The sequence below is a fragment of the Dermacentor silvarum genome, chromosome 1 (assembly GCF_013339745.2).
Source record: "Dermacentor silvarum isolate Dsil-2018 chromosome 1, BIME_Dsil_1.4, whole genome shotgun sequence".
In the NCBI taxonomy this organism is placed as follows: Eukaryota; Metazoa; Arthropoda; class Arachnida; order Ixodida; family Ixodidae; genus Dermacentor; species Dermacentor silvarum.
This window is the reverse complement of record NC_051154.1, coordinates 378,575,775-378,601,914: the sequence shown is the minus strand read 5'-3', so window position 1 is coordinate 378,601,914 and position 26,140 is coordinate 378,575,775. Positions and strand designations below refer to the sequence as shown.

At 47.8% G+C, this 26,140-nt stretch overlaps 1 protein-coding gene across 2 annotated transcripts in view; it reads right to left on the bottom strand.

The window, feature by feature from the left end:
* The window catches only part of LOC119437483 (nuclear factor NF-kappa-B p100 subunit-like), a 155,315-nt gene that overhangs the window by 116,645 nt on the left and 12,530 nt on the right, over window positions 1-26,140 (bottom strand). Inside the window, exons 1-2 of one of the 2 annotated variants that reach the window (XM_037704496.2) lie at window positions 1,064-1,466; window positions 454-667 (exon numbers count right to left, since the gene is read on the bottom strand). In XM_037704496.2, the coding sequence (XP_037560424.1) occupies window positions 454-499 (46 nt within the window). In that variant the 5' untranslated portion in view covers window positions 500-667; window positions 1,064-1,466. Of the gene's footprint in view, window positions 1-453; window positions 668-1,063; window positions 1,467-26,140 lie in introns of those variants that run through there. The other variant, XM_037704495.2, reaches the window with a different exon arrangement.

The window sequence follows — 26,140 nt, the reverse complement described above, 5'->3', positions numbered from 1 at the left end:
CTTGCAAGGTTGTATAGTGCATGCTCACAAGTGTGGATAAAGGCCACCACAACGGGACTTTCCACAGAACACTTGCCAAGGTCGAACTCTGTAGGTTCGACTACAGCAAAACAAAGTCATGAAGTAACACCAGACACATGAATCAGTCACTGCATTCATGTCTGTAAGGAGAGGCAGCTGACAACAGAGAGAGTAGTGTTGCTGTGATCTGGTTAGCAGTGATTAAAATGTATAGTTTACCAACAACAGAGAGAGTAGTGTTGTGATCTGGTTAGCTGTGATTAAAATTGATACAGTTTGTGAAGAGTGCTTGAATGTGCCTCAAACAGTGTCAAGGAGCTGCTATCTTCCGATCCAACTAACTTCAAGACAACCGCCACAATCCCTCAAAAGCCCAGCAGCCAAGAAGTTATGGGCAAATGCAACACCGCCACTGGGGTAGTCACAACATACCAGCCATGTGCAGACCTTGTTCTTCATAGTTAGTGCAGATGGGCATGCCTATGTCTTGATGCTGGGGCTGATTTGGCTGGAAAGTGCGCAGCAACAAGTCTTGGAAAGAGCGAAGTTGCTCCTGCTCAGCAGAAGAGGAGGATGAAGCTGCTGCAACTTCCTCTCCACTCACAGGATAGGCAACATTGCCTAGGGGCGTGCTGTATGGGTCGTCCTGCAATCAAAGGAAGCAAATGGTTGAGCAATGCCAGCGACCACAAGTGTTCAAACACGCGCACACAGGTGCTTCAATTGTAGCGTCTAACAGCTTGCGAGGCTGCTGCAGAGCTAATCTTGACATCATGCCAATGCAACAATGCACACTGATTTGTCTTAAATAAACCCGATCAACGGACACAACATACGACGAGCAAAAGTAGCGATCGCAGTTAACTATTTCAAGTGAACATGGGTAATCTGGATTTTGAGCAAATCCGCTAATACTCGGTGAGCGATTTCAGACAAATTCGTCATCGGGAGTCAACGTGCACCTTGAAATCTGCAGGTTGACTACCGAAGCAACGGTAAATGTCGCGATCACATGAAAAATAGGTGTTCACAAACTACTTACGCTGCGAAAGTAAACACGCGAATAATCCGTAGAGGCACCAACTCAACACAAAACTGCAAAGCCGTCAGCTCTCATGCAGTTTCAAGAAGAACCGACAGAACTGGCAGGCGCACAAGCAGCTGTCCCACAATCTACAACCCGAAATTTTGGGATCAACTTCTTCCAGATACGGGGCATCCGCTGATCAACCTGTCGTACTTCGCGACGTTCGTTGCACGTGAAGCCGAGTGCGGTGGGTTTGCGATACGCTCACAACGATATGCATGTGCACCTTACGCTCTAAACTACCTCAATACTCGTAACAATCCGAAACTTTAAGCAGCGTTTCTATTCTCTCGGCACTCATTTTAGCTGATTTCGTTGCTAGGCGAAACGCGGAGACAGCGGGGACGCCAATTTAATGATGATGATACGGTACTGCTTACGACTCCCTCACAATAAAAAAATGCTGATCTCAAAGGCTATGTTTTCTTTTACCCAAAGCACTAAATAAAGCCAGAAAAGCCTTAGAATTCTATGAGAAAAGCCATAAATACGTCACTGTCTCGAAATTTAAATAAAAAAATGGCGGTAGTGACGTTTATTAGGATTTTTTTTACGACATGCTTTTACAATCATCTTAGGTGCTTGCAGTAAACGAAAGATGGCCTTTGAGATTGGCTTTTCTAACTCTAAGGAAGCCGTCGCCGACCAACGTTTGTAGATACATTTTAAGTATCTATAAACGTTGTCGCCGACCATGGAGGAAGGAAACAAAACAGGAGAGGCCCTGACGTCACTTTTTTGAAGCCGGAAGTGCAGCCATGTTGGTGTGCCACCTCTCTTTGCGCCTCCAATCAGGGGTTCTGCAATCGCCGGAGCAGATGGGCGCGAACTTTGAACTTGCATTGTTACGAGCCGCCGGAAGTGTGTGCTCCTGACGCGCGTCAAAACAAAGCCTACAAAACTTATGTAGCAGTTTTAGTGAAGCAGACGCGCTCCTGTGTTTTTCCGTGGCACGTTGAAGAAGACAACGAAGACTCGCGCCGTGATTGCTTGAGTGTATCTGTTGCTGGCCGACACTCACACTCACTGACCCAAAACACAACTTTCAAGTTTAAGTATCTATAAACGTTGTCGCCGACGGTGTGCCTGTGACGTATTTTCTGGTCGGATGTTCAAAACCCGACGTCTATGACATGTTTTCAGCTACCAAAATCGCGTCCGGCACATTCAACCAGCAAGAGCACAGCCTTTAAGATCCGCGTTTTAACTCTAGAGGACGCTACCCTACGAGTCGTGCATTTGGACACCACTTATTGCTTTCACCGCGTACAATTAGCAAAAGCATGATATCCGACATTGGCTCTAAAAAAATTAGTGAGCGGCTTAATCACTTTTGTAGCATGTTGAAGGGAGCCAGTGATGAAATTAGCGCGCGCGTTTCAAACGCGGAAAGTTGTGAGATAGCAAGCCCTTTGCGTACGCGCTGTCAGCAATAATCGCTTGCATGGGCTTTCAGTAATAAACGTATGTTTACATGCGAGCGGCAGTGTAGTTTTGCTATCCCACGCCCACAAAGCACGTAAACGCAGGCAGTGCTTCGCTCTTCATAACTGTTTCAGCACGCACCGCACTCTCGCAAGAAGACGGGAGCAAAGGCAAGATACATTTCCCACGGAGAGCATATTTATTTATTTATTTATTCGGGGGTTGTAACCCCCCCTCCCCCCCGAGGCCGACTTAACCCCCCCTTTTGTTTAACCCCTTTTCTTTCCTTACGCATTTGAGTGCTGAAACTAAGATGTAAGACGCGAAATCGTCTGCACACTCGCAAAAAGCGCATTTTTTTGACAATTTCCCGTGAATAAATCGAAATTAGTGCTGTTTAGATGGTACTGGCAAACTGTCAACCCCCCCCCCCCCCCCCCCCCTGGCAGATATCCTGGGTGCGCTACTGCCACATATGCACCGGTTTAAGCATTACGTGAAGGGAAGGAAAAGGGGGGTGAACTACAGAGAGGCCGCGACAGCCGGTATCTTATCTTTCGCAGGCAAATACGTAGCTACTCGCACACGCACGCACGCGCAAAACAAACAAAAACCAACAGACAAACAGGCGATCACATGCAGTCGCAGTATATCTCTGTATCAAGATAAGGCAAACCACAGTCGGACTGGAATACGCAAGCGCCTGTGAGCACCAGTCCGGCTGTGGGCAGACGTGACAAGACAGTCACGAAATATGCCGCTTTGCAACCTTCGTTCCTTATTGCCGTGTGCAGTCAGTCCGCTTGGTGACTTGGTCTGAACCTCGATGGAGTGGGCACCGACCATATGGTCCGGATATTTTCCCCGGCGCTACAGGAACAAGAAAAGTTAGGAGCCACTCGCAAAATTACTTTTGCATTTGGTCCTCACAATTCGTACTGGGCTCCACGCTGTGTGTTTTATAGTTCTGGGCCTGGACGCGCACCGTTTTCTGGTGCCCGTTCTTAGATATTCTCGAGACGATAACGATTGGAGAGAAGGAGTGATAAGACGTCATATAGTGCAAAAATGATAAAAGTAGCAGAGAGAGAGAAAAAAAAAAAACGAAGAGCAGCTGGCATGGTATACGCCGTACGAGCAGGACAAAAGCTGAAAGCGCGCCGACTTGCCCAGACAGGAGGACGGCCGCGATAAGGGAGGATAAAAAACTGAGAAAAGCACGAGGGACTTCCCGTTTACAGATAGCGCCGCCGAAGAGAGGGACAGTTTGACTCATGCGGAAGACGAGCGACGGGACGTTCCAAGGAACCAGTGGCTGAATTTACGAAGCTTTTCGTTCGCAAGTGCGCTTTGCCAGTGGCCGGCCACATTCGCTAGTCACATGACCAACATCATGCGGAGTGGCTCATTTCCTTATTTTCTTACGAACAATTCTAACGGTAAGATGTTTTTTTGAAAATACGGGCCCGGGATTCCTGCTTCACACAGCCCACTCCGTTTCGCAAGAACTGACACCAGTCGATCGCAAATAGGTCTTGCGAACGAAAACTTTGAGGGCACGGTGACTGAATGAAAGCAAGAAAGAAAAAAAAAGAAAAAAAAAAGAAAGAGCCCACGCACATAAATAAGACAAGATGTGTGTACAGCGTGTTAAATAGCGCACAAGTCTTCCTGTCTCAGCGGCTATGTGCGTCGCAGCGATGGATTGGCACAACATACCTGAGGCTTACTTTTTTGGCTGTAGTATAGCAGAACACGCAAGCAGACAAATGAACCCCTCCACTCGCACGCGCGCACAAATGCGCAAGGCCGAGAGGTAAAATCCGGATGATAAAGAGCGATTGATTAAGTAATGTTGTCCCTCGCGCTTTTCTTTTTTCTTTCTTTTCACTAGTGAGAAAAACAACCACGCGCTCCCCTCTCGGATCGCTAAAGCACAACGCGCGCACCAAAGGTGCTGTATAGCTCCGGTGTGCGTGTCATGAGTCAGCGCTCACCCTCCACAGCGCAGCAAGGGAGCTGCCGTCTAGGCTTCCGCCGTGTATTTTCCAGCAGGACACCGCGAGCACAGACGTCACCGGTGGATCGGCGCCGCCGATGCGCTCGTGCGCGTCCTTGTTTGTGTGTGCGCGCGAGAACCCGAAATGTTGTTTGTGTGCGGACAGACAGGCGCGCACGTGGAAACTCGCGCGTCGCGTTTACGCGAACGATTCCGTTGCATGGAGCCACGAAACTCGACCCTGCCTCCGACTGCTCTTCCGGGAACAGATGCAGCGTGTTTTTTTTGTTTTTTTTTTTTTTTTTTAATTCTTTCTGTTTTCTTTTCTTCTTTATTTTTTTTTTTCTTTTTTCGTTGACGACTGTGAATCGTGATGTATACCGAATTCGTTGCTTCGCGGAGGTGTCTTCTGCGGTTGGGAGGTTGCGAGGCGAGAGAGCAAGCCTCACACCGGCCTCGGCTTTGTCGACGTGAGCAGGCGTCTGCATTTAGTTTGCAGCTTCGTTCGTAGATTAATCCGTGTCTCGTAAATACGTCAATTTACACTGCGCAGAAGCAAGGTGTACTCAAGACGAAGACGCGGAAAGAGTTACTTGTGCTAGCACATTGCTTTTATGTTGGAGGAGGAGAAGGTCCCTGCTTTCTCAGCAGGATCACGCTGGGGACGGGCTGCGATCCCGAGGTTGCTGCCACCCGCGGTTACGACTTAGTCGAGTGCCCAAATCTCCGGGACCCACCTCGTGCGCATCCCCAACGCCGTTGGCACGCGAGATCAGTTGGTGGTTGTCCGGTGTCTGGCGAGTAATAAATCGGTATAGGTAATAAAAAGTAAGATGATGACCAAGATGCAACCACAAGCCCATGTTCACGCTTGAACGTCGTTGCGAAGCTTGTTCCGTAATCGGGTTGTATAGCGCAGAGGAAACGATCACAAAAAACTGCCGCAGTTTCGCGCGAAAGGCGAAGCATCGATTGCGATAGCAAATTAGTAGACAGCAATACGAAGTAAGGATAATACTTTTATCGACCGTATAAACTTGTAAACATTCGCTTACAAACTAAATTAACAAGCATGGTGTCACGCGCGCACAAGCAAACATGAACACGCCTCACTCGATGACAGCGGAAGCTCACTGTCAAAACGCTGGAGTGGGGAAGCGCGGCAGCAGCAGTGAGCGAATTGACCTTCGTGCTGTCTCTCGCTTCCACGCGAACTAAACGTCGAAAGAACAGCGCATGCGGAGCTACCGGCATTCGGCGCACTTCGACCACATCGCCTGTAAGGTACGGCCCGTACGGCACCCGTGCGACCGCGCCGTAAGCAGCAGCCGCCGAAGTAGAACCCCCCTCTCTTCCTCGATCCCCCCCCGTGCCTCGCGCGCGCGCTAGATTGAGCCGCGGTCGTAGGCTGACCCTTGCAAGCTTTCACTCGTATACATACAGCGTACGGCACGCGGCGACGTTGTTATCGTGTTTGGGCTTTATACGGAACATCCCGGCGACGGCAGAAATGCGCTTGGAGTGTTCAATCGAAATAAAAAGAAGGGCAAGACGACACACAGAGCCATAAGCTCTGCGCTTTCGTGACTCCAAGTAAATGCTCGCTACCTATCGGTCGCACCGAGAAATATCCGATCCAGGTTCAGGTTTCAAGCGAGAAAGGGTGTCCTATCTCGGCATGCGCTTAATGCCTCGTAGTTCTCAAATCGTCTTGATGCCGCCGCGCACAAGCCCGAAAATAAGAAAATACGGATGTTGAAAGACTTTTGTTGAGTACTATTACGCGTGTCATCGCGATGGAAAGACAGCAATTTATGATTTCATCGTTTCTTGAAAGAAGCAGACGACGCGCATCGGAGAGCGACTTGGATAAGAAACTTCCGCATTGGGAAAAGTTGACTTGACTCGGATCGACTTCTTTATTACCAGCGAGTAGACCATTGTTTTCTTAATATTTATTTGAATATGTCGCTAGCGTTTCAAATCGCGGAGTCCACTTTGTTCAGGCAGGCGCTTCGATAAATTATAGTGATGCACGCTTAAGCTTTATTTGATTTTTGTTCGTTTATAGTTTTCTGCCCCATGCATCATTAGTGTTACTAATTCTTTAAGCAGCAGGAATATTCTCGCTACTGTACGTTTGTATGAGTAATAGGCACGGTAGCAGGATTGATAACTGCCTCGGAAGGTCTGAAGTTGATCATGACACATGCATGTTATGCCGCGAAGTGACATATCGTTTTCATTGCATGCTTTAGTTTGGCGGTACAAGCAGAAGATGCTGTTTTCTCACTAAACACGGGTGAGTTGCCAGTTTATTTGCTTGCAAGAAATTTAGAAGCAACTGCAAACACCGCTCGTTCCAGCGTTGGAGCGTTCGATCTGCGCACATGTAGCGCCGCTAGCTTGCTTTCCGACACTGTACACACAGTTAAATTCCATTACAACGGGTTCAATTCGTTTCCGAGTCATGCATTTACACTAACACAACTGACTTTGCCAAAAGAAAGCCCTCGCTAAATTTTGGAAACCTGTAGGAAGAAACTCAACTTGACCCGATTGGTTGCTATTCACTTTTCACCTTTCACTGTGTTTTAGAATTTCTACGGGCGGCAGGTGTCTGCTGTGTTCCCAAGCCCGGACCCTACCTCGAATACTGCATACTGCGAGAACGAACAAGTGCCAGTCATCGGACGCAGACGACCTTATCACATGTATCAGCTAACTATAAAAAGAAGGTGAACCCTGATTCACAAATGGAACTCTCATTTGTTTTCATACCAAGACCCACTGACCAGGTAACTTACAGCTTAAGCCGCCTTCTATCAGTGCAGGATATCCGTATATAGCCTCTAAACGCGCGAGAGACGTATACTGCCTGTATATTGTGAGGTGTTATATATGATATACTCCAACACAAGTCGCATTGTGGAGTTGTCTACGAAGGTCGAAAACAGTGAAGCATCGTACCTGTAGCAGTGGAGCAACGCCGCGAACAAGTGCTTGCACCTTTCGGTGGCCTGCTACGCGCAAGGACTTCCCTTTCTTAATCTCTGGCTCGCTTGAAAGGCTCTTTGTCGTTGAAAAAAATTTGATGCGGCTCGCTGGGCAGGCCAGACGTTTGCACGCACAGCGCAACCATTTCCGCGGTTTCGTCACTATAATCATTGAGACCGATCTAAATAAGGTGGTCGGCAGCAAGGACTCTTTCGACTTCCACGAAACATCTCGATTCGACGACGCAGAAAGAAACGTGACCCAAGCACCGAGCGAAAGAGCCGCCGTGAACGCATGAACCTGGATGTCATAGGCATCTTTGTTTATTTGGACAGTGTTGCCAGCTGAAGTATAGCGGATTCTGGAGTTGCCGATACAATCCCATCATTATGAACCAACAATTAAGCCCTCATTTCGACTGTTCAAATGGTTCCGTAAGCTCCGTCTGCAAAGTCTTCCATGATTAAACGGCGCATGAGAACACACACACACGCACACACACGCGCGCACACGCACGCACGCACGCGCTCATATGCTACAGTCTGGCTGTTACGTGATGTGGACCGGCTTTGTGCTGCACCAGCTTGACCGACGGATAGTAGCCACATCCAACTTGCGCATTTTGAAGCGTTATCATTAGCTCATTACGAAGCGAAGTCTGCCAAGGCGTCTAACCAGGAGCGGCCAGGAGTGAGCGCGCGCTGTCAGGCGTGCGTGTGGTCTGACCTTAAGTGTCGCGAGGTTCGAGGCTAGCCGAGTGTTCAAAACTAATCGAAATTAGCGAGACCCGACGCCTACGACACCGATGTCAAATTTTAATTGCTACGCGGGCGGCCGAGTGTGAGCAGACGATGTTCGGTTTCTTCCGGAAGTGCGTAATTATTATAGCGAAATTCGAAAGCAGATTTTCGTTTACTTCAGCCTGTTTATTAAACTGCGTCAATAAATATGCACAGTAACAGTAGGACGAAGCGCACTGATCCAAACACCCTTCTTGAATTATGTCAGCTATTGGCCAACAGCGTCCGCGTATGTGAATCTGTTATATTACGAAATAAAGCGTCCATAAAAGAGTGAGGAGCAGGCTTCTGTTGAAAAAAGAGCGTTTGAGAGAAAGGTGACTTCGCGCTCCGCTTGTCAGATCCACGCGCCGACCACGAGTGCAAAAATTGTCTGAGATATTCACAGCAGCGTATGCTATCCGCGGACTATGTTTATTTACCAAGCCCTAGGGGTGTATCCGGATCTCTTTAAAGTCTCTATATAAAATTTGGTACGCGTTTAAAGCTTTGAAAAGAGACCAGCGGGTAAAGCCAACAGCCAACTGAGCGTCGTTTCCATATCCCAGGAATATAAACTAATTAACTTAATTCTGGGGTTTTACGTGCCAAAACTACGATTTGATTATGAGGCACGCCGTAGCGGGGAGACTTCGGTATAATTTTGAGCACCTGGGGTTCGTTAATGTGCACCCAATCCCCGGTATACGCGGGTGTGTTTGCCACCCGTATTTAGGAAGAACCGGAAAACCTGCAAATGGCGTGCAGGCGTGGGGGTCGAATCGGCAGCCGGCACCGTGATGGAAAAACTGGCCGTGCCGGTGGAAAACAGACCACGTGGCAACCCTACATCTCACGCTAAGGACAAAGTATAAGCAATGCTTTGTCGTTATATTGAGTTGTTGAGTTGTTTGTTTGGACAGCCTTACAGCGTGTCCCAGCTAAAAGTAGACAATGTTTTAAAAACGACGGAGTGTGCTAGGAGGCTCAAACCAACTCAGTGGTGTTGAGGATCGCGTGTCCTTGTCTGCGGTATTTTTTTTTTTCGTTTTGCAAGGTCAATTAATTAGCATAAACTAATTGCATAACTTTTTAAATATTGGCTTCACTAAGAAAGTGCCAATAAGAAAGTTGTAGACCACATTTAAAAAAGGCTGACTGAAGTGTTTGCAATTAAGTACCATTGATGGAGCGTCTTGTCATTGCCTTTAAAGAAAGCCCGCGAAATACAAAAACAAGGGGGTGATAGCACCACTATTTCAGCGCTCCCAGGCGACATGCATACTTAGAGTATGCATGCATGAGCATGTTTGCATTTCGCTTCGAATTAAATTCTGCTGCCACGTCCCGGAATGGAGCCAGCCACCACATGCTCCGAAATAGATCAGGCCATAGTCCCTGAGCCACCGAGACGGGTATTTGTTACAACCGCGAACATCACCGCGTAATAAGCATGTATACAGAGCAACTGCATCCGAGCGTCCGTATACGCACGTTCTCCGACGGACGTGGTGGACGTATGTCGCTGCCCCAGACTGCCACGTCCTTATTGAGGATAAACTGCGCAGCACTCATATAGGCGAGAGTTACCAGGGATTCTCCCGAGCCTTGTATATACCGTCCGGATATTGCGCGTGCCTTCGCGATTGGTCTGTGGTGTAATGTATGCGTATCGATTGCGAGGTCTCTCAGTGCTCAGTGCCAGGAGCCCGAAGCTCTTGCGCAACCACAGGCTTGCGTAAAGCCGATACGTTTGCACCGTATTTCCAGTAGTCACGCTGACTGAATGAAAATGAGGAACGACGTGAGGGACTGCAACGAGCAAAAGCTCATAATGCTGAAGAAATGCAACGCGCATTCTCCCACCGCAGTCCGTAATTCCCGGTGCTGACTGAGCACAATGTCAACGAAGCTACGTTAAAGAAAAAGATAGAGACACGAGAGGGGGCTGGACAAAATGTAAAGAAGGGTGTTGTATATTCCACAGAGAGCGTCGGCGATTGGTGTCAGAGACGTTTGTTGCTCCACTTATAGCTGAGTTTATATGTCGATCTGTACGAGGCAACCTGCGCTGAACGATAGAGGAGGGGGGAGGTAAGAATATGGCAGAGTACGCACGCTGGCAGTGGATCTCATATGGACTCGCAGAGCCGAAGAAAGCTTTGCTTTAAAAGAAAGGCCAAGGTCGCTAGGCCAAGATCGATCTCGGGAACCAGGGTTGGAAAATCGCCTCATTTGTTTTCCGTGTTAAGAAAATTCCGTGGCTTATGAAGAGAGAAAAAAAAGGGAAACATTTTGCCATCTGGAGGCAGTTTTAAGCTAGCCTGTTAAGTTATTTAAATGACATACTTTTTGGTGCAGAAATAAGGACGTTTGGTGCAGAAATCAAGGATTTCTAACTGCTTGTACGATGGATATACGCCATGGCCGGGTGAGTGACATTTTACGACGACGACGATGATGATAATTTCAAACGTGATTCCCACTCTGGGAGATAGGTGAGTTTGATAGGCGACTGCCGAAACCATGCGCTAATGCACGACGAGCGATGATAAGAGAGGGCACAGAAAGGCGGAGTAGAATGTACGTGATGATACTAACGCGGCACTCGCAGTATACTACAGCGGCACAGGTGCAAACAGTATAAGTGAAACGCTTTGATATAGCAGCAAACGGTGATCTCTCGATGTGCGCATGCAAAGCACGTGTGGCAACGAAGGGCCCTTTGACGGTGTAGTTCACAGGCCTAATAAAGCTTCTCTCACGCATTTCGGGCATTTTTGTTTATCATTTGACAGCGTTCGGGCACCCGCTGTTCGGTTGGGGGGATAGCGATGGCATCGCCACTGCAGTAATTATTCCGACACGGGTATGGCATTTCAGTCCAAGAAATCCGCCCAGATTTGCCGCAAGTGCGGCTCATACTGTGGAAAAACGTTGAAGAGAAAAATAGTTAAAAATGACTTCAGGCGTACATAAATGAGGCGCTGGATATTGGCGCGGTTTGGTTAAAAAAATGAAAGAAAACGCGAGTAATTTGGTTATCTGGTTCCATATTTTCAAAAAGATCTTAGAGTAGAATTGTTCTGCGCAGTAATCCATATGCTGGACATATTATTAGCCAACGCGGCGGACCAATTGTAAAAAGAGCACTCACGAACGAAGATATTCGTGAGTTTGGAGCCTGTACGATGGGAAGGAGGTGAAAGGTTATCGCTGGATTTTCATTCCAAAGGAGTGCGTGCAACCGGGATCCTTTTTAATTTTTTTTTAACGCTGGAGTCGTTCAAAAGAATATTGAAGGACCATTGCGTGAGATAGTGTGCGAGTATCAGGGGGCAAACCTGCCCTTATTCTCTTTCCGAAGTGAGGTGGCTAGCTTAAAGCCCAAACCGCATGATAGCGATTTTGTGTGCGACGGCGACGATCAACGAGCGACGGCGTTGAGCGACGAAACGAGCCGTCGCGCGAACAGATCGCTCGTTCTTGTCGCTCGATCGCTCGGCTCTGGAAATCTAGAATTCGTCGCTCGTCGCCCGGAAGTGCTATGAGCGACTAGCCAATAGCGTGAAGCCGGAAAGGATGTATGTACATCAGTCAAGTACTACCGATTGTCGCACGGAACGAGCAAACGACTTAGTTTTGGTAGGTGCAAGGATAAGAACTTAGTGCAAGACCTTTAGAAATATTTATGCTGCTCTTTACAGTAAAACACACAAACTTAAATTAATAAACCGCGCGTCGTGCCAGTTTTGGCGCATATTTGCTGCCATCATACCGGCAACACCAGGGAGACGTCGCTCAAAGTCGTCGTTCGCGTGCGGTACGACTTGTATAGGCGACGAACGAACGCGACAGCCATCTCGATCCATCGCGTCGCTTGTCGCTGTCGCGCGCAAGATCGCTTGCATGCGGTTTATATTAAAGTCTTGGTGAACTGCTACGCTGAGCTGGAAAACAGACCGTCTGCGCGGACGTGGAACAACACACAGAGGTTCACAACGCATTCCACTGAACGGTCGACGCACCCACCTTTACACGTGTATATAGTGCAGCATCATGAAGGCACGAAGAAATCATTCTTTTTAAAGTTAGGCACCAGCTCCGGAAGTTCCTATCTAAATACACGAGAGCGCAGAAGTAGTTTTTCTCCGCATCCGCTGAACCGAATATAATGAGGTTTGTTACATTAAAGGAGGTTAAAATGTAGTGACTGTAGGAAACAGATTGTTTTTTTTTTTTTTATTTAGGCTGTAAATTTTCTACGCAAGTTGTTGAAAATGGGAAAATTGAAAAACAATAACACACAATTAAGCCGATCTCACGCACTGTGGGAATCAGTGCACTACCGCACTCAGTATGAGCCACAACGCGCGAGCACTTTTCCCCACGCCTTTGCGTTGTTCACACGGAGCGCGACAGTGCACGAAAGATTTCATGACCTGCAGCAAGGCAAAATGGCGCATTGCGTCAAGGGACGCGCTGCCGATTTCAGTGACCAACGCGTCCCTCAGCCACCATGGTGGACATTGCAGGAAAAGTGGAACTTTTATTCAGCATTGAAACGTGTTGAATCACAACGCGCAACGTGCTTGACCTTGTAGAAGCACGCCACAGCGTCACAGTATACCATGCGCAGCGAATATCGTGTCGACGAACGCCTTCCCGTAACTTCTATCTTCATCGTCAGCTAAAAGATGCACACTTTGCACGCGCACATTTTTTTTATAAATCGCCGACGCGCCAAGCATCTCAAAGCGTTGTTTTACACGAGGGAAGTTCGCAAAGGTGTTTTATTCCGCCTTTTGAGGCATGCGTCTGTGACTATAATGCTTAGAGCATAGGGCGTCTTTGCTGGGGGAACCGCGGGTGCGAGACCAATAATCAGACGTTTATTTTCTTTCTTTCTTTCTTTCTTTCTTTCTTTCTTTCTTTCTTTGTTGTTGTTATTAAGCGACAGCTTCCATCTCGGTGTCAATGTACACATGTGCAAGTCGATAGCGGTTAGAAATGGTCACAAACGTGGGTAGAAGAGGCCAAGGAAGCTTCGCTTTCAAAAATTAAAGTGCCAAGTTTTTAACTCTGTGACTCAGTAATAAATAGGGATATCACAATTCTGCAAACTACACTATTAAAATATCCAAAGCGGACAAAAATACCAATATACCTCTCAAATATACCAATAATTTGTGAGAAGGACTTTTGCTAAAACCTTGTAAGCACAGTAAACATTTCAGGTAACATGTAAACTCCTATAGGTAAAATTTGTCCGCTTTAGATGATCTAACATATATGCAGTTTAGAGAACTGCAATATCTGTCTTTGGTGCGGTGTTACGGATTTGTAAACTTCGTACTTCAACTTTTTTTAAGCCTACCGATTTTCGCGAATTTTAGTAAAACGTATCATGTCGCAAGTAAAATTTCTGCATGCTACATTTGCAAGAAATTAATTATTTCTCGGAAAAAATAATTGAAATCGTCCCAGTGGCTGTCTCGTGAGAGCATTGTTGCGTTTTACAAGTATTTTATTAGCGAAATCGGAGTTGATCTCGAGCTTCCTCTTGTGGGCGGCACAAGGCGCTGACTTTAAATTGATGTTTTCTTGTTTCACCTTACTTGCAGTGCGATGGGCGGGACACAAGAGAGGGAAACACACAGGACAATAAGCGCGCTGTTAAACAACTCGCCTAGCTGTCCACAGCTGTCTTTGTATACTGGCGGAATTTATAAAAAAAATATAGAGTTTTACGTGCCAGGACCACGATCTGATTATGAGGCACGCCGTAGTGGGAGACCGCGGAATAATTTGGACCACCTGGGGTTCTTTAACGTGCACCTGGCCACTTTGACGTGCAACCCCGGCCACGGCGCCCTCATCGAAATGCGGCCGCCGTGGCCGGGATGCTCAGCAGTCCAACACCATTGCCACAGAGCAACCACGGCGAGTCGGAATTTACTCACGAAAAAAAAAAAAAATTGCAAAACAAAAAAACAACACATTAAAAGGTACGAAGGGTGTCTATACAATTCATAGTATTATTGGTACCTTAAGCTTGGAAGAGGCATACATGATAAGCATAAAATTTAGCGGGCGTTTTTCTGTGGTCAACGGATTATAATTTTTTTCCCCGCGAAACACCTCAAGGACGTCAAAAACACAAATGGCTGCGTCCACCGGGAAAGTTGGCTGAAGCACGAGCAGTGATCCGCTTTCCGGATTTGGAGGGAATAAAGGCAAAGGAGATTCATGCTGAGCTGGTGGCGGAGTACGGTAACGATGCCTCACGATTTCACGTGAAAATCTTGTGAAATGGCGCAATCGATTTAAATGCGGTCGAAGAAGCCTTGAGCACCGTATTCTGAAACGATCCTCTTCGGCGATACTATCGCCTTGGCCACGCCTCCGCCAACGGCGCGTTGATTGGCTGTTTTAGCGAAACCGGAAAATAAATAGCGCCATCTTGCCGTTCCCGTCTACATCAATTTGACGTCACGGTGTCGTTGGGTGCTCCCGTGAATAAACGAACACCGCTGCGTCGTACTGTGGCCGGTACACTCGAAAACAACATACTCGAGCCACTCTGCACTCGGCCGGTGCGTTCTTTCGTATGTTGTGAAGCGTTCGAGAGCGCGGCTTGATAGTGCGTGTTGACGTCACGCGTAAGCAGAAGGTTGATTTACTGAACATGACTATCGCTGAGGCGATAGTATCGCTAGAGTGTACTAGAATCTAGTACACTCTGGTATCGCCGATGTGGATCGTTCCAGAATACGGCCCCTAGCTGGACGCCGAAAAACAGAGGTTCCGATTGTCGCTCAATAGTGAACCATAAATTGATGCCCAAGTGCCGGCTCTAGTTCTTGCTGACCGACAGGATAACTTTTCAACAAATAGTGCCGCAGGTTAACGGGGGTCGGGCTCAGATTAAACTCCCACCCGACTGTCGTTCGTAAGGGCTCCATATATACCATTGGTCGGGTGCCCTTAGCTAATGATGTGTCCAGCACCAGGTTTGGCTGGAATTTGCTCTTACGAACAATTACCGATAGGGCATCTAGCCATGCACTACAATGATTGCGAATGCAAGCCACTGTTCGGTCACTAGGGTGTTGTAGAAATAGGCGACCCACATTCTCGGGACGCTATAAGCCGGGCGTATAAGAAAAAATGCGCAAAAAGAGTACACAAGAATATAAGCAGACGAGTTTAAATTTCTGAATGAAAACTGACCCATTTGGATACCCCGTTTTATAAAACTTTCTGTTATAAAGTACCGCATGCGCAAAGGTGAGGATAGGCAGACGCGGTATAGGTTACTGCGGGGCTCACGATATTGCAGGAGTTGGCGATGACTGCGTTAGTATCCATGTCACTGAGCGAAGAATAACTTGATTTCTCGTCCCTGACATGGGTCGGTTATTATGTATCGAAACGAGAGCGTTATCGCAACCATTGAATGGTCCTGTTTTGCTGTTTACTTTCTATACATATAAATTCTGCTGGCACAAACAATAAAACGCCAGTTGAGAGTCATGACCGGCATGCGTTCTTTCTCATTTTCTCCGATGAGCACTTATATGGCTTTACTTCGACAGCAACTCGCGCATTGATATATGCGTGGGCGTCAGACTGCTCCCACTTTTGCGTAAGGGGACGCATCTGGACAGTTCTTATGTGGTGAAGTATAGAAGTTTGAGGGTGTGGCAAGCCTTTTTTGGTGTCCCACTAAATCATTACCTCGTTTTGATCAGAAGAAAGAAAAGAAAAAGAACAACTATGCCAAGTAATGAAACCAACCGATGCAGAAACGTTCACAGTGAAGCTTTACGCAGGCTCTGCATGACCTTATAGCTCGTAGACAACTTTCTGTGGCAATGAAGGAAAAGCCACGGTGCTTCTGCGCACGTCTTACTGCGCCAAGTAGCCTGGCAGCGTTCACAGCGCTTTTCGTTTCTTTTTTGGAACAGATACTGAAGCTTGCACGCGCGACGGTTTCGCATTTGCCCAAACGCGGAAGAGAAAAAGCACGGAGATAAGTCAAATTTAACAGTAAGTGGTGCATTTTGTCTTTCTTCGCTGTCGAAGATGGCAGGTTTACGTCTTCCCCAGCTTATAAAATAATGCGGATGAGAATGTGCTGCTGCGTGTTCATACTGCTCCGTCCCTGTGATGGAAGCAGATGTATATACCACCTAATATGGACATGTACTAGTTTACAATCGGAACGCTCGCGCCTCCTACTGCAAGCCGGCCTCCGCTAGAGTGTGACAACGAGCTATGACCGCTGGATACATGATAACAGATTCCACAAAACAGCTGATTCAATTCATACACAACACAGGCCTCACAGCACACATATAATACACCGATACACATCAAGAATTATGCCTTAACGGCAAGTCTTTATCGCAATAAAAAAAAAAAGAGAATGTGGGACTTTTCTCAGAAGCGTGCATCTCGCTTGTACGCGCTTTGCCTCCGTATAGCTTTTCCTTCATTGCCGCAGAGAGAGAGAGAGAGAAGAAAGGGGAAAGGCAGGGAGGTTAACCAGAGGGAAAGGTCCGGTTTGCTACCCTACGCTGGGGAAAGAGGGGAGGGGGAGATAAAGTGAGAAGAAAGTAAAGATAGAGAAAGATCAGAAAGTTGTCCCCGAGTATCTATAGTCTAAATTTAGGGTCCTCGACACTGCGGTGTGGTGGCGGCCTCGAGCGACACAAGCGGCGGTCGCCAAACATCAGATAGGAAAAGTTAACTTTCATATTTCGAGCGATTCCTGCGACGCTCGCATGGTTTTATGGGAACGGCCGCCGAACCTCGTTGGTTCCTCGTGGAAACCATCATAAGTGTAGCAAATGAGACGGAAGTCAAGAACACACAACTTTTCGTTCGTAAGCGTTGTTTGTAATATTGGATGGCAGCCTTAGCCAATGGTATGTCCGCCATCACGATTGGCTGGTTCCCCCTGTTACGAATCATTCTATAGCGTAAGAATGTTTTGCGAATGCTGGCCTAGAAGACAGTGCCGCACGAACGCGACGTGCTGCACCTTCTTTTGTGTGTGTGCGTCTAATTTACGATACAAGTGATATCACCAAGCTGCAGCCAACTTCACAAACAACAAGATCTTTTGAGTTACCTCGTTGATTTCGCCGGTTTTTGTCCGGAAGAGGTATCTTCCATCAAAATACTCGACATTTGCGCGGTGTCAGAGATCGGTCATATCATGGAAGGAGGCGTTCTGACACTATTGTCTTCTACAACCTTAATATTTCAAATGCAGAATGATGACTTTTTGCAGGGTCAATAAAAAAAAAAGAGCAAAGAGCAGAGCACATGACACATGCGAAATTTGCGGGACACCTAGGTGAGTGCAGACCAACTCCAAACATGAATGCAGCCCCCTTCAGTATCCGGGACCATTTACAAGACACTCCGTATGTATTTGTGAAACACGGGCAGCGCTGTTCGTTGGCTCACGAGGCTTAATTTGAAGGCGCAGATAATTCTTTGTTTTTTGTTTTTCCACGGCATGTGAAGCAGCTGGACATTGTGCCACCCGACACTCGTGCATGTCTACCATGTCTTCGTATTCTTAATAGAGCAATGTGGCGTTATACCTGAGTTTCCTTGAAAAGGGCTACAGCATTTAACCATGAGAATTCGTAATTGTAAAATTCGTGATAATTCTAAATTAAAGCTGACTCTTCCAAGGACGTAGATTTTACTGCGTATATGTAAACGTTTCTTGGAATAAAAACTCCACGCACCGTGCACGTAGAGATTACGCGCATATATCGTAAACAACAAGACGGCTACGACGACGAACGACGGCGCGAACCCTAGGATTGATACGAAGCTAGAGAGTCTACGTTAAGGGTGCAGCTTTCTTGCTTGTCAGTTTAGTCTGGTAAAGTATTCTTTAAAAAGTCTATACTATGCATAGAGAAGATTAATTACCATTGTGTTACGTAGGACGGAACGTTCACACTATGCAACACGAGAACGCCTTCGCGGACTTCATTACAGTGCCCACAGAAACAGTTCTGTTTTGTGTGCGTGTGTGATTTTCTTTTCTTTCCTTCCTTTTTTGTTTATTCTTTATTTTCACTTATTTTTCTCTCTCTGCTTTCGCGTCCCCTTACCCCTCCCCCGGTACAGGATAGCCAACCGGAGATAACCTCTGGTTAACCTCCCTGTCTTTCCTTTACCTTTTTCTCTCTCTTTCTCTAATTACCAAAGGAGAAAATCAGTGCCGTTCTTGCCGATGTAAATCGCGCCCGCACTAGAGCGTAGTAAATTAGTGTGTCATCTATATATCATCTCGTATACTTGGGAAGTTCATCGGGGAAAAAGAAGTTATCAGAACTTGCTTCCCTGGTTCCCTTGGAATGCACCGTAATCCTTCTCTGTGGGTAAACAATTAACCAAAGTTCCGAGGAGTGGCTGTGAAAATCCACGGTGTCGTGGTGAACTGGTGCGGGAACCTCGAGATGGCGTCTCCACCAGCATTTCGCTTTTTCGCTCTTTCTGGCTGAAGTCTCCGTTCACGGTAAGACAGCGTTCACACCGTGGCTAATTGCGGAAGTCGCGCGACCAAGTTAGACGCTAAGCGACGGTCACAAATGCCACATATGGTCGCTTCGGTCGAAAAGCGACCGTATTGAGACCATGTCGCTTACTGTTCAATTTTTTCAGCTCCGCGACCAGTGTCACAAATCTGCTGAACCAATCGATGGCGCATGAGCATGATGGCGGTTTACGCTGACGCTTATTTTACGTGGCGATGGCTGTGCGAGCAGACGTGAACGGCGGCAATCGCGATACATTTCGATGCAGCGATGGGCAAGTCGCTCTTCCCGGTGTGAACATGTAAATATGTTGCGTTGAAACCCGGCGAATAAAACCAAGGAACGCATTCACAAAACTTTTTTCTGGTAGGATTCTTGGTAAGAAAAAAATTTCGGCCAATCCAGATGCCGGATTGAGCAAAGTAGGCCGGCTAATTGCAATGAACAGTTATGAAGGGAAATATTTGTGTATTCGTCCCCGGTTGTTTTCCACCGATACTGCCTCCGTACAAACTTTCAGCTATTCACTGTCACGCTTGCCAGGAATTCTATGAGTTCGCTTCTAACACGCTGGCAACATGAACTCAGCAAGGTCATGGGGCAAAGGCATACATTGTGCTGTCGGCACAAACCGAAACGCAAACTCAATGGCGGGGCGCGTGCGCTGCCGATCCCACCATCCGCATCACTCGGAAATGTAGATCGTTACAGCGCTGGTGTGATTCATGCATAGCGATGACCTAAGCTCCCTTAGCGATACTTGCGCCATAGAATGAAAGCACGTCACTACTAGGTCACTATAGAATAGTGCGCTACCGCGATGATCGAAGGACGAATAGGTAACACTCGACGTGATGTTTCTGGTTCTCTACAAAACGAACATGTTTTGCGTATGACTATTTATTTATTTATTTATTTATTTATTTATTTATTTATTTATTTATTTATTTATTTATTTATTTATTTATTTATTTATTTATTTATTTATTTATTTATTTATTTATTTCAACATACTGTCAACCCCATGGGGGTTATTACAGGAGTGGGTGAACAATTTGACATATATATGAAAATACAGGATAGGTGGGAACACATACAGAGACGCAAATAATATCAATAAGTAAAAGAGAGGACTGCCTTCTCGGCAAGCTCAATAAATTTGGAAAACGTTGTTTGCGCGGTGACACACGGGTTCAGTTCATTCCATTCTCGCACAGCTTGTGGGAAAGCATATATAGGCAGAATTCACCAAGCTATTCGTTCGCAGGTGGTTTTCTGCAGTTGGCAGGGCCAAGCTCATGATAACATTATGTCCAATATGACGATTGGCTAGCATCTGCTCTTAATTTTTCGAACATTTCTAGTTTCCAATGCATATACGTGTGGGATTGGAATGGCTGATGGCGCCCAGTGTAATGCCTGCGGTGTCGATGAGACTATAGAACACCTACTGTGCTACTGCCCATCCTTTCAAAACGAGAGACATGACCGCTGCACCGCTCTCAATAATCTGGATAGAAGACCGTTCACCTTGAGCAAGATCTTGGGACCATGGCATCGAATATCGCAGCTACAAAAGGCCACAAAAGCGCTGCTGCGATTTTTGAAAACTACAGGACTGAGTGACCGCCTATGATCCGGACTGAGTGATCGTGAGTGATATAGAGCAGAAAACTGTTCAACGTCAACAATATCCACAGTGGACTTTCTATTCTTCTCCTAATCTTTCCCTCCCCTTTTCCCTTCCCCCAGTGTAGGATAGCAAACCGGGCACAGTCCTGGTTAACCTCCCTGCCTTTCATTTATCATTTTCTCTCTATCTCTAGTGTAAGTCTTTTGTGTGAATACACGGGCTCAGGTACGTGATAAAGTTAACGTTATGCGAGTTCTATGCGATGTATGTAATGCTGCGAAATGAGTGACAAGCATGTCGACGTCGCCGCTTGCAAGACGTAAGCTCGCCCTCGCCGGTAAAGAAGCGCATGTCTCCCCAGTTAACGCTACGAATAAGACGCAACCAAGGAAACAAAGAAGCAAGCGAGCGAAAAAGCCCAGGTGTTGGTGACATTTCTTCTCGCGGGCTTCGCACTATTTGATTTTTTGGCGGTTTTGATCAGCGAAAGGCAAATACTGCAACCCGCGGAGGCTGAAGTTTTCGACTGGTCTAAATCTTTCGGCATTCTTTAGCACTAATCAGTTGGGAGCAAAAAACGAGGTCGTATGCGTTCGCATTTGATGTGATTAAAAAAAAGAATTTGGGTGGTGAAGCATTGGCAGCGATAGCAAGGTTCGGCGTTGCGCTCCAACTCCTCGATCGGACGGTGTTGTAACTATTCGGGCAGAAGGAACAGCGTCCCGGCAGCTATATCAGGCGTCTCAAAATGGTGCCAGTGTCGAGTGATATTACATAACGTTAGCTCGACGTCTGCTACCCGTTCCGCTCAGACAATTGACATGCACAGCGGCTGAGCGGGAGCCGGTAAAAAGTAACGCGAGAAACGAAAACCACGGATTACTCCCTAAAAAGAAAGAAAAAAAGAAAACGCACAGAAATTTGCTGTCCATTCGAGTAACGTATACACAAGGTAACTCTCATTTTTATGAGCATTGATAATTACCTTTCAAAGCAACAAATTTGGGACTTTGACGCAGGTTGCGTTGCTGCATGGCTGATACCCATACCTGCAAACCTTTGAACTTTAAAATCAGTAAAATCCCGCGGACCCAACACCGTGAGGGGAGGCTGTACGAGGCGGACGCGAAAGCGGCAGGAAGGAGGGAGGGGAACGAGATAGCATGCATTCCTTTAAAGCTAGCCCGGGACTTACAGGCCGCAGCAGACTTAAAACAGCAAAGTCTGACAAGCAACACGTTATTCTTAGTGCACAATGACTTTTCATCTGTTGCTTATTTTGCCTGCTTCCGCAACATGGCTCAATGAGCTTGCTCAAATCAGGTACCCCTATTGTTTTATTTAACATCAGAAGACTTCCAACGGAAGGTTCCAAGATTGACGAGCAACTATTCGTAAACACGGTAAAACAAACCGAATTTGGAAGCTTTACGAAAAATTCGGGAGAGTTGGCAGGTATGGATCATACCGAGCACGCCGCCGCACGCCGGCTTATCTGGGAAATACTTGCGCGACAAATATTCGGAGTCTTCAGAGTATGTAAGCTCAAGCACTCGAATTCTGTCTTCGTTTCTCAAGAGACGCATCTTCAATTGCGACAGTGGCCATTGCCAAAGGTTATCCTACTGCAGTCCATATTGATACAGGTCCACAATGATACAATGTCCTCAGAGCACATATTCGGCACCTGACTCGGTTTCCTTCACACAATCTTGCTTGCCTGCCAGCAGAGAGGTCGCTTTCAACATTTGCCAAAATTATTGCAAGACATCAGTACTACTTGCCGACACAATTCACGCCTGCTACGTGACTCTCAGCACCATTATGGTTTCTGCACCGGCCGCAAGGTAAAGCAAAAACCTTGGAACCCTATACAGCATGCACAGAATCAGGCAACATGTCAACATAGGTGGTTCAGTAAAACTCAACGGCTCGGCGGCTGCAGTACTAATCTCGGCAAAATCTGAAGAAATCGAGTTTAAAACATCTTGTATGAACCCATCGACGGCTGCAGAGCTTGCTACACTACGTGCTGCATCTGATTGCCCTGATTGCCCTGTATCTGATTGCCCTGCATCTGATTCATGAGCCACCGAAACAATGGACAGTTTTCTATGATTCGGAGGCAGCCATTCAAAGCATACAAAACGCAACGCGCCACGGACCCAATGAACTACTGGCCTCGGAAGTTCGACAGACCCGTCATCGCCGCCATGACACAGGACATGACATAATCTTTCAATGGCTTCCGGGATACTGCAATATCAACGGGAATGACCCCGCCGATGAAGCAGCACGGTCTGCACATGAAAGCGGTCCACGTGTTTTGATTCCGCTTTCGCGAACTGACGTTGGGGCTGCTATCAATGTCCCGTGAATGTGTACATTGCCACTGTGGGACTCGAACATTTTCCCCATGTGTCGCTCACGTTCATTGTTTCCGTATATATACAGATACATGTACCGCCTGAGTGACCGTGACGTGAACCGATCATGTTGTAGCATTCGTGGCTAGGCGTCGCATTTACAAACTCTTATGCCTTCCTTATTGGAACGAACAACCGCACCACGTGCAACACATGCAGCTGTGATGAGACGCTCGCAAACACCATCTGTGTGTGCCCGCGCTATTAGTGCTGAGAGGCAAGTGAGGTGCAGAGTGATGGACCAATTGGACAATCGTCTACTATCAGAACTGGAAGCTGTAAAAGCCAGTGCTCCCAAAGCAACTCAACGCAGAAGGCTTTATTCGCGCTACTCAGGTTCCTGCGGTCTATGGGTCTTAATGCTTTGTTTGTGCTCGTCTTTCTCTCTCTCTTCTTCTGCTCTTTTGTTATCTCCCTATAGCCCCTTCCCCCCGTGCAGTGTAGCCAACTGGAACTACCTGTGATTAACCTCCCTGCCTTTCTATGCATCTTCTCTCTCTCTCTTTAACATCAGCCACTTCTTTAGCAATTTATGATCTGGATTTTAACTTCGGAATAAAAAACAGCTGAGATTTGGGCCATTGAACAAGAAAAAAAAATACCACTGAAGTTCTTAGCGATACATCAGAGCCTTCTGTCATGAATTCTTCAGATTGCAGGGAGCTTATGGCATTTCAAGTTTCTAAACTCACCATCACAGGAGTGTAAAGAACGACCACAAGCTATTCGAATAGCATTTGTTTGCTGTTAGAGCATGTAGCACGAATTAGGAAGCACCCGCATATAAATCTGATCTTAACGAGCTGCATGCAACGTGTAGGCAATTGGGAGAGAGAGAGAGAACCTATTATACGTGGCACCATGTTCAATTATGCAAATATAGTTGTTAAAACTGTGAAATTCTTACATTGCGTATTTCACTTTTGCGTTTGTCTGCGTCAGAAGTTTATGGTGAAGCATCGTGATTCTCTTATTAGATGAGGAAGGGTTAAATATCTTAGAAGTGTGGTGGGAGGGTTCGAGCCGAGGCGGCCGAGGAGGCAGGCTGAAGCCCGAGGGCCGCGGAGTAAAGACACACGCTCCGAGTCCCCAGCAGAAGTGCCCCCGTTTATTCACAGCACAGCCTTTATATGCTACATCCTATAGAGGGCGCCTCATAATCGGCTTAGCACTCGCGCCCTCTACATCCCCCCTTTTGGGAAAGTAACAGAAAGCAACCCCTTGCTCTCAGGTATACAACGTAATGACAAATGTCTCATGGCACGTTCTACAAGTTCAGCCGCACCGGCGGCCTAACACAACGTCCAGACCGAGTGCGTACAACTGACCCAGGCGGTCTTGAGGGAGTAGCCGGGGCAACCGGTGGCGATGCAACTGGTAGAGGAGTAAGTGCCCTGGGAGTTGGACTGCTGCACACAGGCTCTGGGCGAGTTGGAGTCTGTGGCAGGCTTTCAGATCCTCGTGTCCGTGGACTGGAGCTGCCGAGGTCTAGACCACCTGATGACGGAGACTGCTGCGGAACCAGATGTCTCCGGTTGCGGACGAGAGCACCTGCATCCGTCTGGACCACGTAGGAGCGTGGACGCTGCGCTGGGCTAAGAACAGTGCCAGCACAATCTGTGTCGCGAATCCACACTCTCTCTCCCTCCTCCAGGGGCCGCAAATCTTGTGCAGCATGTCGACGGTCAAAATCTTGACGCTGGCGACGTCGTTGGGTAGTGTCACGCCGGTGGAAGTCGGCAGCGTTAGGTGGTTCTGGAAGCAACGCGGCCATGGGGACCGGAAGGCGAGTCCTGAGGCTGCGCCCCATGAGCAGCTGAGCAGGGCTGTACCCGGTCACGCCAGGTGCGTTGCGGTATGCCAAGAGGGCCAAAGGCCAGTCCGGAGACTTCTTGAAGAGTTCCTTAACCGTCCGCACCATACGCTCGACTTCCCCATTAGACTGCGGGTACCTGGGACTGCTGGTGACGTGGGAGAATCCGTAGCTCTGGGCGAAGACGCGGAATTCTGCCGACGAAAATTGAGGCCCATTATCGCTGACGAGGGTCTCTGGGATCCCATGCCTTGCGAAGACACTTTTGATGATGGAGATCACCGCTGTAGACGTCGTCGAGCGAAGGGACAGCACTTCAGGGTACCTCGAGTAGTAATCTACGAGGAGAAGGTAGTCGGCTTCTTCGTGATGAATATGTCCACCCCGACTCGCTCCCAGGGACGGCTAGGCGTCACGGTAGGCAGCAGTGGCTCTGCTCGCTGGACCCGCGTGGTAGCACAGTTGGGACAGTTCTCCACCATTGTCTTGATCTGACTCCCCATGGTCGGCCACCAGACAGCTCCCCTGGCGATGGCGCGGCAACGGTTCACTCCGAGGTGTCCGTCATGGATGAGGGAGAGGACGTGCTTCCGCAGAGAAGCGGGCACCAGCAGGCGTCCACCGCAGAGGAGAAGGCCGTCACCAATACTGAACTCGGCCCGATGAGCCCAGAACTGAGCCATGCTGAGAGGCAGATTCTCTTTCCTAGGCCACCCTTGCTCACAGTACAACTTGAGCTGCGCGCACTCCCCATCTGCAGCCTGGTGAGCTCGGAAGTCGTCGAGGAGGACTGCAAATGTAGGAGGGATAGCACGGAGTGCTTCTTGAACGTACAGCTCCACCTTGTCAACAGCTGGAGTCGCTGGCAGCTGGACGACTGGGTCCCTTGAGAGTGCATCTGCGGTGGCCAGCTGTTTCCCAGGAACGTACTTGACATCAAACTGGTACTGGAGAAGGCGGATGCGGAAGCGCTGGATTCGTGGTGGCATGAGATCGAGATCCGCGGTTCCTAGGAGCTGTACTAACGGCTTATGGTCGGTCTCGAGGGTGAAACGAAGACCCCGAAGAAACTCGTCGAATCGGTTGATGGCCCAGGTGGCAGCCAGTGCCTCCTTTTCGATCTGGCTGTACCTCCGTTCCGTTTCAGTCAGCGCTCGAGAGGCGTATGCAACTGGTCGGCGCTCCCCTGATGGCTGGTCTTGAAGGAGGACAGCACCCAACCCGAAGGAACTGGCATCTGCGGAGACTGTCGTCAACAGTGCAGGGTTGTACCTTGCGAGGCAGATGTCCGACGACAGCATGCTCTTGAGCTTTTCAAATGCTGAAGCCTGCGCTGGTCCCCATGTCCAGGCTGCAAGCTTGTTCAGGAGACTTCTGATTGGCGCAGTC